Source organism: Cataglyphis hispanica, chromosome 10 (genome assembly GCF_021464435.1).
Source record: "Cataglyphis hispanica isolate Lineage 1 chromosome 10, ULB_Chis1_1.0, whole genome shotgun sequence".
NCBI lineage: Eukaryota > Metazoa > Arthropoda > Insecta > Hymenoptera > Formicidae > Cataglyphis > Cataglyphis hispanica.
In genome coordinates this window covers 7,321,258-7,337,955 of record NC_065963.1, presented here as the reverse complement: position 1 = coordinate 7,337,955, position 16,698 = coordinate 7,321,258, and the positions used below count along the sequence as shown (strand labels likewise).

General features: G+C 35.9%; 1 protein-coding gene across 1 annotated transcript in view; it reads right to left on the bottom strand.

The window, feature by feature from the left end:
* The window catches only part of LOC126852155 (RB1-inducible coiled-coil protein 1), a 21,031-nt gene extending 4,333 nt beyond the window's left edge, over positions 1-16,698 (bottom strand). Inside the window, 10 exon segments of the mRNA XM_050596628.1 lie at positions 63-920; positions 1,321-1,450; positions 1,452-1,627; positions 1,714-2,463; positions 3,333-3,963; positions 4,156-4,373; positions 4,455-5,400; positions 6,300-6,588; positions 11,452-11,660; positions 14,940-16,698. Coding sequence (XP_050452585.1) covers positions 63-920; positions 1,321-1,450; positions 1,452-1,627; positions 1,714-2,463; positions 3,333-3,963; positions 4,156-4,373; positions 4,455-5,400; positions 6,300-6,588; positions 11,452-11,660; positions 14,940-15,007 — 4,275 coding nt within the window. The 5' untranslated portion in view covers positions 15,008-16,698.

Below are 16,698 nucleotides of genomic sequence, written 5' to 3'. Positions count from 1 at the left end.
TTATGGCAATTATATTGTTCCATATTATGATATAGCTCGTCAATAATTAATAATAATCTTACCTTTCTCGCGTGACAATATTCCTTATCGATCACTTCAGCGAGAACGCATTTCCGAGAACCGCTCAAATTCATCCCTATTTCCAATGCGTCTACGTAGTCCGAATGAAGGAAATAAAGAGTCGAGGATTCCTGATATACTGCATAATTTCCATGTACAGTATCCCAGACTATGAGTACCACGTCGCCTGGATTGCAACTGGTGGTAGTAACGATCCCTTGTTGCACCATCTTGGCCACTTTTTCCGCGACCTTCTTATGTATATACGAGGAAAGGGAAGGGTGGAAGCATATGGATTTGGAAGATGATCGTCGACTCGGTTCTGGACTTGTAGCCGCATCTCGACTTGAACTAGAGTCCGAAACTACCGCAACCGATGCATTCATATCTCTATCACGGTTTTCAGAAGGTAGCAACGACGAGTCGATACTAAATACCTTCTTGGTTCGTTCCTTCAATAACTCGATTTCTAAACGAATTTTATCTGTCATTAATGCCTCTACCTTCGCTTCGGCCATCACTTTACTAGCACGTATTGAATTCAACTCGCAGGACAGCCTCTTGTTGTCGTTTTCGAGAATTTCAAGTCGCCTGGATAAACGAGTCAGATCATCATCATCAGCCTCTAACCGCACTTTCTTTGATTCTGAGACCTCAACTTCGTACTTTTCAGACTCTAGATTCTTGAAAACTTTCTCTAGATCAACTTGACTGCCATCCAGTCGATCGTAAGTTAAATCCTTGCATGCTTCAGATTCTAGAGAATATAAAGTATCTTTACTTTGTTCCATGATTGTCCGCATTGTCTTCAATGCCTCATTGTTCTCTAACCATGCTTTGTCCGTTTCAAGATTTTTCACCTGTTTTTACAGACAACAGATATAAAAAAAAGAAAAAAAGTAGATATAATCAATGTAAAAATATGCAACCTTATTTAAAATTAGTATTAAAAAACTTGAATATATTTTACTCATGGAAAATAGACAAATGAACAAACACGCAATTAAGGCCCGTAAATCTTATCGATATTTTAATCTGCTACCGAAAAAAGTAAATATTGCAAATTAACTTGCGCATGATAATATAGTTTAAAATAAATCCAGTATTGTTCTGTCATAAAATTGCAAATCTGTTGCATATATATATATATATAAATGAATACTTTTTATCTTTTACGTGAATAGTATACATATATTTTTTTATATTCAACACTTTTTTAAATTTATACTTGACACATGTATAAATTATATTGTACAATACCTTCTCCTTCATCGTTTGTTGTATCTCTGATTTCAATCCAAATTCTTCAATTAATCGATCTATCATGTTCTTGTAACGCTTGCCCTGTTCAATCAACGCAATTGTTCTTACTCTGTACATCTCAATCTCTATTTTTCTCTTCAACTACTTCCTTTGCCAATTTTAATTCGTTATCTAATTTCGTCATGCAATCAGCTCTTTCCTTTTCTATAGCAGTACGAACGGCCATAGCGTTTTCTACTTTCATATCTTCCCTTGCTTGCTCTAAGATCGCCTCGTGATTCGCTAATTCAATAACATCTGTCCGCTGAAATAATCAAAATATCCTTTTGCATCTTTCTCCACTTTATTTTCAATAATAATAGCATGAACACAAACTGATAGATTATTTACCTCAATTCTTTCTAAACTGGAATCACTGGGACTCCTTTCCATGGTAGAAGCAGCCATTAGTTTAAAGCGACTTCGAATGGTTTCCAACTCCGTCTTATATTCTGTTTGGACTTTATCGGTCACCTCTTTCACCATTCTTTCTTGATCATTGCGAGCAGTGATCAATTTCTCTTCCAATTCTTGAATTCGCTTCTGACACTGTGTCAAGGAATTCGTCAGAGAGGTAATCTCGAGAAATCTTTCATCATTCGCCTTTTTCACAGCCTCTTCCTTATCTATGCGCGCTTGTTCCAATATTCTCGAATAGTCTTCAAGTTGCTGGTGTAAACGAGTCTGTAAGTTTCCCCTCTCGATTTGTTCATCTTCCAGCTTTTGACGCATCGTAGCCACCAACCGCTCGTGCTCTGTCAATTCTGTCTCCTTTTCTAGAAGATTATGCTTGAGTGTGCAAATTTCTTCTTCATGATTCTGTATCAGCTTCTTGACATCTGTTATCTTAAACTCATGCTCAAGCGTCAATTCCTGCTCGCGCTCTTGAAGTCGTCGATCGCACTCTTGCGAGTATAAGGACAATGCCACTCGCGCGCGTTCCGTCATCTCAATGAGACCACTCTTGTCCTCGTTAGATCGCTCTCGTAGAATCGTCAATTCGTTCCGAACGAAATTCAATTCTTCGCATACAACTATCTTCATAGTCTTCAGAATGGATTGCAATCTTTCCACTTCCTCGCGCGTATTACCGAGATTTTCCTGAAATATCAATATCAACGATTCCAATAAGCACATTCAAGTTCACATTTTAGAATTATTCGCGACTCTGTGTGTATACGCGCACACACAGTCGAGAAAAATTCGTACAAAGGAGAAACATTTCATCTTCTTTTTTAATTTTAAACCATTGGAATTGTATAATGCAAAATTGCAATCATTTTAATTTAAAACAAATTTTGCAATCATTTTAATTTAAAACGAATTTCTTTGTGAAAGCAATCGTGTAAATGAGTTTAATGGAATTCTGAAGGAATCACGTGTGGATCAAGGAATCGGGAAACGAGTGCGACGCCAGCTATCCTGTAAAAAATCAAGATGCACGCATATATATATATTTATATATGCGCGCGCACGCACGTACTTGACGCACACGTATCTAATATTTTTGATTCCATTTATATTTGTGCAAGCGATACAGAGAAATCAGTTGAAAGCGCAATAAAATTAAATTCGATTGGTTTAAGCGATTGCAAAACACAAGAAGCGATACATACGATATCCACGTCTCACAAATCACAAAATGCATATAGTTAGTTTTAATAAATATGAAGATAAGTAATTTTTAACTCATTAATAAATATAAAGATAACGATTAAAAAAGTATTTAAAAATTATAAATAAAAGAAAATATCAACTACAAATATATCTCCGTAAATATAATATTGAACAATATTTCCAATATCTTGAAGCAGAACAAAAAAAGAAAAGAATAAACAGAAATAGATAAAAAAAAGAAAATATACATTTTAGAGGCATGATAGGTAATGGTGAAGGACGAAGACAGTTCTTCATGGAACGTTTTACGGCTACGAGAGTTGTCTGTTAGCGAGCTGTAATTCGTCCAGTACCTGAAGAAGGGACATGATAGCCTGATGCTGGCCGTCGACAGGATGCTCACTGAGACTGCTCGGTAGAGATTCATCCATGTAAAACTCGGTACCCATAAAATCGGTAGCGCCTACGCCGACAGATGGGCTGCTACCACCGCTACCGGACAACGGATGATGATAATGATGCTGCTGGTCGTCGCACATGGCGGAGGACCGTGGCAAGGAGGAGGGATTCGGACTCAAGGAATGCTGCTCCTCGAGAGGTAGAGCGTCGCGATAGTTTGAGAGACCACTCGCGCCGTTACGGAGCAAGCAAACAGAGGAATCAACAGCGCCGTTCTCCACGCACTCGGTCAGCGGACTCAGCTGCACCGGGCGCTCGCTCACGGCAGACAGGCTGGGAAATTGGAAAGAACCGGGTTCGCTTGACGTGGACGAACGCGTTGTTAGATCCGCGACTTTCGAATTTAACGGGGAGACGTTAGTCGAAGTCGACGAAGCGGGGGACACGCTTCGTGAAGCACCAACCTCCAATTGCTTCTGCCGCTTTTGTTTTGTAACGTCGAACACGGCGGGCTTGGCCGCGTCAGCACCGGCCTGACCGATCTTTTCAAATTCCTCCGTATCTGTTTCAGACTCAAAGTCGCCCCTGAAAATCAACAAGATATAATTATGATGTTCGCGGTAATTTACGTAATCTCTCTCTCTCTCTCTCTCTCTCTCTCTCTCTCTCTATATATATATATATATATATATATATATATATATATATATATATATAATTTTTTTTTTTTTTTTCCATTTGTAAAAGCGACACAACGATCTGTTACCAAAGATTTACCTGTCGGACAACAACGGCGCTCTAGCACGCTCTTGTTCTTTTGCTGCAACGTCGATGCTCACTGACGTAGCATCCTTCTTCTTGATATCGCCAGTGCTGCCTTCGGTAAAGCTTTTGGATAAAAAGAATTGTGTAATGTTATTTAAATCTGGCGTAGAGATAGTTAGTGCCAAGTCCGGAAGCTGCGACCTCAATGACTCCATATCGTCCGCGGTCAGCTAATCAAGCATTAAAAAGAATAATGCTATACGATAATATAAATTTCAATAATGATTAACGAAATCTCATATTAACTCTACCTTCGGTAGTCCGTTGTCAAAGACAGAAGGTGCCTGTGTCGCGAAAGGCGGCGGCGTGTCCTCCAGACCCGGAAAAAGAGTGTTCAAAAAGTGACCGTTGAATTTGCTTTGAAACTCTCGTCTACGCGCTAACTCTTCGCTGTGGACTGTCAACAATTGACAAGCCAGATTGCTGGCCCATACGAGAAAAGCTTGCGAAAACGTGCGCCTTCTAACCACTTCAATCACCGCGCTTATATACATTTGCGGAGCCAAGTGGATTTGTTGGAGCACTTCCAGATGCCTTCTCAATCGCTTCAAGCTTTCGTGATATATAATCAACTTGTTGCCCACTTCCACCATCTTGTTTTCCACATACATGATCCATTTGAGACGATGATAGATGTTCACCGAGAGCTCCTCTTTCGCTTTGGTGCATCTACGACGGATGTCACGCAACTGATTATGATTCTGCAACATGACGAGCAATTGTCGCCGATGGGAAGTGCATAGATCGGGCAAGACGCTCGCATCACCCAGATTGCTCGCGCGATTTTGATTCTGCAGAAAACCTTGAGCCAATTCGCCCTGCTCGTGAACAAGCTTCTTGGTCTGTACCATTAATTGTTCTAGAGCAAACAGCCTCTCGCCCAAACCTTTGATTTCTTTCATGTCTTGCTTATTGGCATTGTCGATGGCAGCGTTTACTTCGGCTTTCAAAGTCTCCATCAATCGTTCATCAAACTGTTCTAAGCCACGCGAGCATTGATCTGCCACTTGCTCCAGGCTGCTTTGATTGTCCTTAGCAGAGATCCATCGAAGCAGACTAAGCATTTCTCCGGAACTCTCCGACGCAGGTTCGGAGGATTGAGTGGGTTGATCATCCGGACTCAACAGACCCTCTGCTTGAGCTCTCAAAGCCGGCAAAATAGGAATTTTCGCGAGAGTACCAAGATCGGCACTAAAACTGCAATACAATTGGCATTAATTTCTTCGTGCATCCATCTCTTTGTCATCTAATAATATAGAGAACAATTTCAATTTAAATATTTGTTTTTAATCGAAGACACAAATCAAAATTTTCAAAAATTAAAAATTTTCAGATTTTCGAAATTTAAAAATTCAATGTACTTACAAATTAGAATATTATCAAATATTTAACAATATTTTCAGCTATTTAACAAATATATATTGATTATAAACTCCAACGCGCATATTTTTAAATTTTTAATAAATTCTTAATAAATTAAAATAAAATTAGAATGACGATCGCATTTAATTATTTATTAGCATAATAATTAACGGTAATTGAAACGGGGACGATTATACATGATAATCAAAGGTATGATAATTAAAACGCGCATTCAATAGCAATACCCATTAATTAATTAAAATAATTATTCAGAGCAGTATTGTTACGAACTATAATAGTTTGTAACTCATTAAGAAAAATTGGTTTACTTTATCATTGTTACTGTCAATCTTTATTCATCGTATTTCTCCCCCCTCCCCCCAAAAAAAAGAATACACACATACATACACGTAATTAACAAACTATAGTGTAAAATATGAAATATATATATATATATATATATATATATATATATATATATATGTATATGCATTTAAATATCATTTTTTACTCTACAATCTAATAATTAAATTTACTAATTAATAAACAGATCTTTAATAGAGATTAATTAATACAGCTACTAAAATTAAATTGAAATGGGATATTCCTATACACTAATTTCAGCTTGATATTAAAAATTCAAAAGATATTAATAAAAACAAAATAGGATTCTCCACCACCTTCTCCCCCGATATTTATACATTAATAAAATAAATATAATTAAAAAATCGTACTTGTCAAGGAGCTCCGTATGTCGCTGCCTCTCAGCAAGATACAAGACAAAGGCTTGTTGGAATTGCTCGGCTCGTGTTTGAAACATTTGTGTAATATCCTCGAGATTCGCAACTACCGCAGCCCAACCCTGCTGTTGAAGGTGCTGATCATGAACTAGCTTCTCGCAGATTCTTGTCTGCTCTCGTGCTAGGCCACAACAATGTTGAGCCAGATGGGCTCGTGCACAAAGAGTCTGATAGGTGGCCGGCATCGCCAGCGAAGCATCGATCTGGGTCTGAAGATCCACATCTGGTAAACAAAAAATCAAAATAAATCCTTGGCGTCACATTTTTATTATCTACATATGTGTGTAAATTATAACATAATTTATATATATATATATATATATATATATATATATATAAATTATATAAATTATATATATATATAAATTATATATATATATATATATATATATATATATATATATATGGAAGTTATAAGTGACTCTGTTTTAAGAAAATTTTCTAATTTTTGACAAGACCTAATAACGGGAACATCAAATCAGGGATTAACTCAAGTAGCAGGTGTGTAATTGATCGACGAAGTTCGCCAAAGAACATAATCTTGGGCACGCGATGAAACTCCAAGGTCGACACGATATGCATCGCTTCGATAATTACATCATTCTCAAAGATATAAGAAGCGAATTATACTTTAAACGAACGAGATTAATTCACGTACAAAAAGTCACAAGAGAAATCGCAAAAAAATTCTATCGACAAGAATCGGAATAAACGCTGCAATAAAAAATATTAGGGAATAAGGAAAAAAAATTGTAGCGATGTCATTGTGATAGCAGTATTTAGAGGATATTTTACATATCCTATTACGCATATTTTACAATAACATATTTATGTATGACCGACGTCTAGATCGCCGTCCGAGTGACCCTACTAATTTGCAAATACAAAAAATATCATTATGCACAACTGAACAATAAACAAAGAGATTCCGCAATGCTATCAGACTCGAAAGTCGTCATCGATAGATATCACAAAAAAAAAAACAAGTATGCCGGATGTATCGTTACATCGCTGCTCATCAGCGAGACTTCTGCACTTTTCGAAAAGCACACGTGCAATATATAGATTAATAATCAGGAATTCTCTGAATAATGAAGCTGGAAGTCTAAATCTACGATAACCTCTAACAGCGATAATTATTCTTCATGAAACATAATTATTCTCATGCTACATGTATTCATTTCTATTTCTTTCCTGAGCGCATTGTGATTTACAGCATATTAGAAACATAAAAAGCATTCAATGTTTTTTTATCTCGTATGACAGCTAAAGTATCTCTTATAATTATACTCGCTTTTGCATCATTTATACCTTGACAATATATATCTTTCTTTCACAAAAAAACACTGTAATAATATTCATAAATCTAAATTACGTAATAAATATTTTATTTTCGTAATAATTACGTAATAAATATTTCATGTCTTTTTCGAACAATTTTAAAAAGTTATTAATATATTTTCTTTTTCAAATTTTTTTTTTTTTCATTTAATAGAAATATGATATATTGCAAAATATATAACACTCAATATTTTCCCTTTCATTACGTACGTAAATAAGTAAAAATCAATATAATGAAAAAAAAGTTCTGAAAGAAAATCTTTCAAAAATACGTGGAAAAAATATGTTTCATAAAAACATATTTTTCTTCGTCATAATCAACTTGAGCTATTGCTCTTTATCGAAGCGTTCCTCCAACTTTTATAAAGAAAATAATCAAGTCGTGCGCGCACGCTAATATCAATATTTCGATTAAAATTTATTTGCTTATACATTTTGAAGTGTTATTATTACAACTTTCTATGAGCAGGCAATATATTCCGCAGAAATATTAACAACATTAGTACATTTTCATTTTTCTATCCTATTTTTATATCTGGAAAAAACGATTTAATAATCTATAAAAGTTTGTTTCGATATTATTGTAACTGATTTATGAGATCTAATGAGGTCTCAACTCCAGATACGATTATGTCGACTTGCCGTTGCGAAAGACCAAGGCACTATCGCTATTTATGTTTTTCACACATAAATAAATAATTATAAATTTATATGAAGATTTTGTATACGTAAACGCTTAATATTATATATAATAGATAAAGCAAATGTTTTTGATAATAAAAATATAATGTATAGAATGAGATAATAAGAATATATGAAAAGAAATTAAAAATAAAAAAGTCGAACAACTGTGCGATCTGTTCAATATACGCAAAGCATATCATTGTAAATTATCTTCTTTTTATTTATTGGCAAAAGTTATTTGATCCAGTAATTATCCTTATAAATAGAGCTACAGAATATGCTGTTCCAAGTTTTGATTCCGAACGCAAAATCCACTCATCGAATATTATTGTTTTTGTATTGGCTCAATATCTCCTTACAAAGCAAGCAGTTTTTTTATTATGCCTTACCTATCGCAGACGAGATGTGTGTACTGTACGACTATTAAAAAAAAGAAATTATCGCATCACGGATAGATAATACGCAAAATGTGCGTGTTTATTAAAGACATATTTATGGATATCAGAACAAGATAAGCGTTTTAATAATATTTGTTACTGGAAATAGAAAAGATAAATGTATGTGTGTGTATCGATTATGTTTTGTAGCATTACAATATTTAAAACATTACTATATATACTTTGTAATATGTAGCTCAATATAAACATATTATACACTGCAATTTATTTTTTGATGGCTATTTGTTCGGTAATATTATCCAAGATTATGTAAATTTATGAGATCGTTTTATCTGAGATAAACTGATTAAGTCAATCTTGGGAAAAAAATCAATAAATATAATGCTCAAAGATATAGCCAAGTCCCCCCGTAAAACACGAGGTACTATTTCGCGGAAAATGCAATTTTGCTCGCATCGTTCGCCTGTCAACGAGAATCAGCTGATTAAATTATAAAGTCAATTCGATATAATGTCTGGTAAGAAAACTAATCAGTCGATTACGTTAAATTTGTTAAGCGCGAATAAGGAAAATTCTCTACATCATACATATAAATTATAAACCGTTGACAGACCAGCTATGTAAACAGAGTAAGTCTTTTGTTTTAGCGTGGTTCGAAAATCTATTATTCATCGTTAAAAAAATAATCGAAGTATATTCAACAGTAAACAAACATTCTGGTATGTCCGTCATATTTTGCGTTTTTTACGATTGATGACGGAAGCACTCTCATAAGGTCCTCTAGTTAGCTGACCACTTCAATATGTCACACGGTATCTTCGATTCTCGATAAATGGGAATCCGTTCTATTCGTGGCTTAGTGTAATGCGATCTTTCAAACAAAACAACGACCGACTCAATGTCATTTTTGTAGAGAAGACTGATAATCTTAAACTCAACTTAAGCTTACTAAAGTTGAGTATCATACGATACTTTTTATATAAAAGTAATAAATATAATTTTAAAATATTACAATCTATATTACAATCTATATTGCGCGTATTCATTCGAAAATTGATAAGCTCAACAGCTCGGAATCTGTATAATAATAAAAAAAATCGCAACCACCGTTAGTTCATCTACAAGTTAAATTGTACGTTTACATCTAATAAATTTTTATATATCATATTTATATATCACTTTTATCTGACGTAATTCAATAGATATAGAAACGTTTACTATAATTCAACAGATTTTTCATTTAGTATCTCTCTCCTTATATATTTCTGTTTTTTACAGAGACAAACACTTTTACAACATTACGACGGTAATTACGAAAATAACTTTTAAAGTACATAATTCGAGCATGATCGATAGAATTAAAGCTGAGTATTTTCTCAACTCAATTCATACTTTAGGCAAGTATGGTATATAATTTTTGCGACTTGCGGAAAAGCGTTACGCTATCTAGTTGGCCGGCCTAGTTTCATATTCTACGCAACGGGAACTTGGTGTTCTCTTAGTGTCACGTTGCGGAGATGCAATTACTCACGTGCAACCGGAAAAGAGAGCCGGATGATTATCCAGTAAATAATAGAATCAGGTCGGAGGCTCAGTTGATTACGAGGCTCGTTAACAACACATTAAAATCTCGCAATGGCATTTATGATCTAACTCGGAAAATCACTGCTAAAATCTTTGCGATGACATGAAGATTTTACCAGATGCATAACGTATTTATTGCCGTTTTATATATTGGCTTCGCATGGGTTTAAATTGATTGAATCACGAGTAGTGTAGAAATTTGCGACTCATCGCAAAAAGTATACGACACTATCATATCTCGCGTTTATGATATATACGCACCATCTAAGAGAAAGAGAGAATAGATATAGTAAAAAATTATAAAGTAAAAAGTTAATTTTAGATATATTTTCAACTCGATATTTTTTTCGATGTTAATCTCTTCTTTTTCGAAAAGGCGATAAAGATCATTATTAATGTGATTCTTTGTTAATGAAGCGATGTTAACAAGAAATAATATTCCAGAATTCTCGTTTTAAATCTGACCTTGACCGAAATTAATTATCCGAATTTATCATTATACAATAATGTTAAAATTACGTCGCGAGAATCGAATGAGTTCACAAATTTATTGCGCTACGATAAGAATTAATTTAACGCGAGATAAACGCTAATTTAAATATTGTCACAAGTATTATACAAGCGATAATGTGCGTATAATATTATTGAAATTTGAAAAGTGATAATAATAGAGAATTGCGCGAAATAATAAGAATAAATATTATGTATACTATAAAATTAAATTTTTATTTTATTACTATGTTCAATATTAAAATTATTTACATTTAATAAAATGTGCATATAGAGATTGTTTATTCGAGACGTAAAAGTGCGTAGTTTTAAATGCAGAATGTTTAAAAACATAATATGAATCAATAAGAATGATGAGATTAATTAAATGTAAAAAAATTATGCAAAAAGGCGTTGCTACGAAAATAAAAATGGCTCTCATAATAAATATCGACCAAAATATGTAAAAAATGTACCCAAGCTGATGTTTTAGCACAAATTATTGTAAAATCACTTACGTATATTACGATATATTATTATTGATATGAGAGAGACACGCGAGTATAAAAGAGATTTTTTTCGTTACTCACCGGAACCGTAATCTATACTCGGTGTAGGCGGAAGGCTACTCTCAATGGCAGCCTTGCTAAATAGATATATCGGATTCGTGTCGGTTCCAGCCGAGTAAGAGCACACACGTGCATTGGGTTCCAGACATTCGCCCCCGCTCATAAGCAGCACCTGATGCGTCGCTACTACACCGCATTCCCTCTCGATCGCCTCCATCAGCTGGCTCACGCTGCTCAGAAAAATATTACGCATGAATGAGCAACGTGCGTCTACATTCTTAAATCTTAAATATTGCAGAATACAGATTCGAAAAAATTTTTTTTAATTTTATAGCTGAGACATTTTTCGCCCAAATTTTTCTCTCCCAAGTTTTAACTTTCATTGTTCTTAACATTGTTCTAAACATTTAAAACGATAAAATAAAAAAAAATGTTTCGGCAATTTTTCGTTATTCCCTGTAATACGAGGATTGTCGTTAATTCGTGAAATGGATGTACCGTTCGGTTTTATTTCAACAACTAGAACAATGCTTGGACAAAAGGATTGAATAATTAACTGCCACTTCTCGTTAACATCCACAAGGTTAATTAACGGATGAGGAGTATTCTTTGTCCAAAGAGTGGAAGGAAAGATGCGTATTAATTATAAAAGAATGGAAATTCACAGACAGATAATAATTTGATTGCACCGCTAATAATAAAATCATCACGCGAAATTCTGCTCGTAAATAAAACAATTATCTCACTCATGAAGATATAAAATGTCCGTTAACTGCATAAAGAAAGCGTTCCCGAAATGATTGATGTTCCTAGCACAATATTATATCTTACGCAATATGCCATTAATTCTTTTCTTTCTCTCATTATCAGCAAAACTCGAATCAATGATATGTCATTAACGAGCGATTTAAAAGTTTTGGATTTAATAACGATATACGCCATGGCGTATATCGATCGAATGCTTCGCATTGGCGCGAGACACGTACAAGAGTTGTATATTGCCAAGTCACATTTGCGGTTGCGTTACAGCTGATTACGGTACAGTTGCACGCGTCACGTCGCGCTGATTCTCGAGACTGCGTGTCGTCGAGAGTTAGGCACGTCATGACGCGACTCGTATTCCACGCTCGCGAACATTCGTTGCTGCGAGTTGCGACTTTGTTAATGCGAACATCAGAATCTCTTAGTTAGCAAGTTTCTTTCTTTTTACATATATGTACACAAATGTATACTTTATCATTGATAGTTACACATTGTTAAAGAAAATCCAATAAAATTTAAAAATTGCTGGAAACAAATAGCTTTATATGAAAAAATTGTATATTACTCATTTATGCCTATATATGTACAATATCCTCTTTTCAAGTTTTACAATGTTATTCTAATTTGAGAAAAAAACAAAACATTGGATGATGTAAATAAATGATTCATTAAAGATTATCAATACATGTATTAAAGATAACGCGCATAAAGAAAAAAGCAGTATAAAAAATGCTTTTATAAAACTATATAAATATGTAAAGAATCAACACACGTACATGTGTAAATTTTCGTTATGTTAATTTTAATATTATGCTAATTATAACTATTTTGCATAAATTTTATGCGAAATGCTCGCGCGTTCCAGACTATAACAAAATAAATATGTTTACACCGATTCTCTCTCGCGATAATAAAAAGTTGTCAATTGTTGACGAGTTTGATTTTCTCTCGCGCAGTATCCTTATTGACTATGCTACGTAAACACAGAAGGTAATCGACCGAAATATGTTCTGTCGTAGCCAGTGTATTACCGATCTTGCAAGATTATCTAGTTTTGCGTTTAATCGTGACGTTGCAATTAGGCCGCAGCGTATTTACTCATTTACGCTTAATCGCGCAGTCGCGATTAATAAGCAGGCGCGATGATAAAAGCAAGTCGAGACGGAGGGCGCCCTCATAAATTGACACAGATCGTTAATTGGTGCGACAAATGGGGTCGTTGACCGTCTCTCAATCTTAATCCACAAATAGTATATCCGAAAAAAACTTGAAAATAAACACTTCGACAGAATAGAACGAAATAGAAGTACTAAGAATAGAGGAATTGTGCAACAGAAAAACGTAAATAATTGGAGATGCTATAATAATAACAATGCGGAAGCAATGATATATACATTAATTCAAATTGTATTAAAAATTATATTCTACTATAATTACATAATTTTCCACATCTCCATCTCTTGGACAGTTTAGTCAGCAATTTTTTGCTCAATTGATCTCTGACGTTATTCGAAAGCGTAAAGAGAAGGTCGTGTGATCTGTCTTTCTTAGAACGCTGCGTATTAAAAGCTTGGCTTGTACGTGATTCGGCATGCATAGCATTATATAAAACAGCCAATGCATCCCGAGCCAATATTATTTTCATAACCGCGTGGAAATTCTCGAAAGTGTAAAAAGAGAGAAACAGAAAAATAGCGTATTGTTACGCCGTTATCAACGAGATGTTTCCGATGCATTTAATGCACCGATATGATTTTATCCGCAACCAAGTCGTTTATCATATGCTGATCCGCTGATGGGAATCATTGTTTCCCTCGTTATCCTCCAAATATGGTTATCCAATAAATATGATTATTGTAATCCATCTCTCTATCTGAAAGAATTTAGTTTGTGAAAAGTTTTCTTTTCCAATTATTTTTAACTGCGGATACTATTGTCTATGTTTTTACTAACAGAATTTATACATCTATTAAAATTAAAATCGCGAGAAATACTACTATATGATGTTCGCAAAATAAAGATGAGCGCTTATGCGAACAGAGCAACGGGAGAAGAGCATCGAAAAAGTGTACATTTGTATCATGTACGGTGTGTTTCGTACGCATTAGAGGGAGAGCTTGGCCGAGTTTACCATCGGGTCAAACTCGTGCGCGTCAACCCACACCCACGTGCACTGCGCGCGCGCGTTTCAGTGTATATATGTACATATTATTTTCGGCGCGAGTTGCAGTCATTTAGTACTAATTTCCACTCGTAATTCCGGAAAACTTTCGAGCAACACGCATAACAACAAATTTCATTCATGTCCGCACTTTTGCAATTTATTTTTCTTGGATTCGCGTTATATCAAAATGATTTCTTACCAAATCACAAAGATGCAAGTGAAAAAAGCGTAAATAATAAATATATATATATATATATATATATATATATATATATATATAATTGTATGTAAATTGTATACATACATATTTTTATTTTTCTATCATTGAATGGTGGTTATTTGAAATAAATAGAAGGAGAAGAAAAGCTGATGTACAGATAAATCGAGAAGGATGAAAATAATGTACAAAATATGCATATGTTACAAGTATATTGCATATGTATATTTTGTACATTCTTTTTCATTCTTCTCGATTTATCTGTACATTAGTTTCTCTTTTCTCTCTATTCATTTCAAATAACCATTATCCAGTTAGTGAGAAAATATATTTTTGCAAAAAAAATATACAATATACACAAATTACCTTTCCAGAGCCAGCGCAATGTCGAAGGTGATGGTAGTGCCAGTGTCAACGTGGAAGATGTAGAGCATCGTGGAGCCGGTTAAATGACCAACAACAGAAATGTGTTTGCTGGAATACCTCAACCTGCCGTCGTGGATTCCTTCCTTCTGGCACGAGTCCCGTCAGCAGCAGGAGGCCCACGGCCTCGATGGTTCCCCTAGTCAGCTCGATCGGGGCCGTACCCCACGTTCCTGGTCGTTCGCGAGGACGGCCCCTCCGAGACTATGCCGCATCGATCAACACTATTCTCGATGTCGGTCTCGAGACGAAGTCCTATTACATAAAAATCGCCCCACGTCGTACAGTATCATCCAGATTTTTCGAGAGCTCCGAATTAATTGTTACGTAGTTGCCGAAAGATCCACGAGGATTTTGGCTGTTCGTCGAAAGAAACTCGAAACGGCGTCTTTTCGATTATGGGCGTCCTTCTCGGTCCTTTTTACGACTGCAGGAAAAGCTAATTCTTTGAAAGACTGCTGGTCGAAATAAACAGCGGGATGTCGTTTATGGTTCGATTGACCATTCGCCCGTTTCAAGCATTAACTTCTACCTGTAAAGGCGAGAAACACCGGTCGATGACGTCGCTTCATGCACCTTTGTTATAATCTTCGCAACGCACTTCGTGATTTATGAACGTTTTACGTCATAGGCTCGGTTTATTGAGCGGTCGTTTTAAATGCAACAAAGACGTAATTTAAATCATCACAGTACGTTTTCTTTGGATTTCTTTGAAAAATCTGTAAGAGAAAAAATGAGTTCTCATATGTTTCCGTCAAACTTGAAATATTAACAGATTTCGTTTTTACGTCAAATGAAACCATTCAACGAGGGATCCAAAAATCCCTTCAACAACGGGGAGCGTGGCGATCGATTCGCAACAATGGAGCCAGATGCTGCCTCGACTTGTGTACACGTTCAAATGTATCGAATCAATCGGCGGGCTCTGGTGACGCGACGTAGCTTTTCCGGGTTTCGGTGAAAATGCATACAATCCGAGTGTGTGCGCGCGCGCAAACGGCCGATTCCTTTGGCGTTGAGGATAAGAGCGACGCGCGTATCGCATTTACCTTCACGTAACCAGCCGCCTCGGATCAGCTGCTCGGCAAAACAAAGCACTCGCGCGCCGTGTTACGCGATCGCGTCCGCCGCGCTCTCTCGCTCTTCTCTGTCAGTCTGTTCGTCCGTCCGTCCGTCCGTCCTTTTTCCTCGTATGCTTGATTCACGATACGAGCGACACTGTCGTTCACAGAGATCTCGTTGTTGTAAAAATTTACGCGATTTATAGGGCAATGCTCAACGTAGATTAAATATTAATAGCCATCTATTCTTGGCTATCGTCCCGTCTTACGCATGAGGGACGACGAAATTATCTCGATCCACCGCGCGACACACACAATACACAAAACGATGCTGCGCCACCACCACCACAATGTATGCGCAGAGCCGTCGCGTCGCGTCCCGTTCCGTTCCGTCCCGTCCCGTCGCACAGAACAAAGAAACTCGGCTTTCCCCGCGGCTTTTCCACAACGACGCAACTCACTCGGCTTCCTCTCGCACTACGCCACTCTGACTTCACCGAGACGAATCCGCCAAAGATCGTTTGGACAGTGGCCAAGAATGCGTCGGTCGAGGATTTATAATTAGACGCGAAAAGAAAGGGTAGAGTACTTAGGAGAGACTGACGACCCAGCTCCGAACGGTCCCGTTCAACGTTATGTAC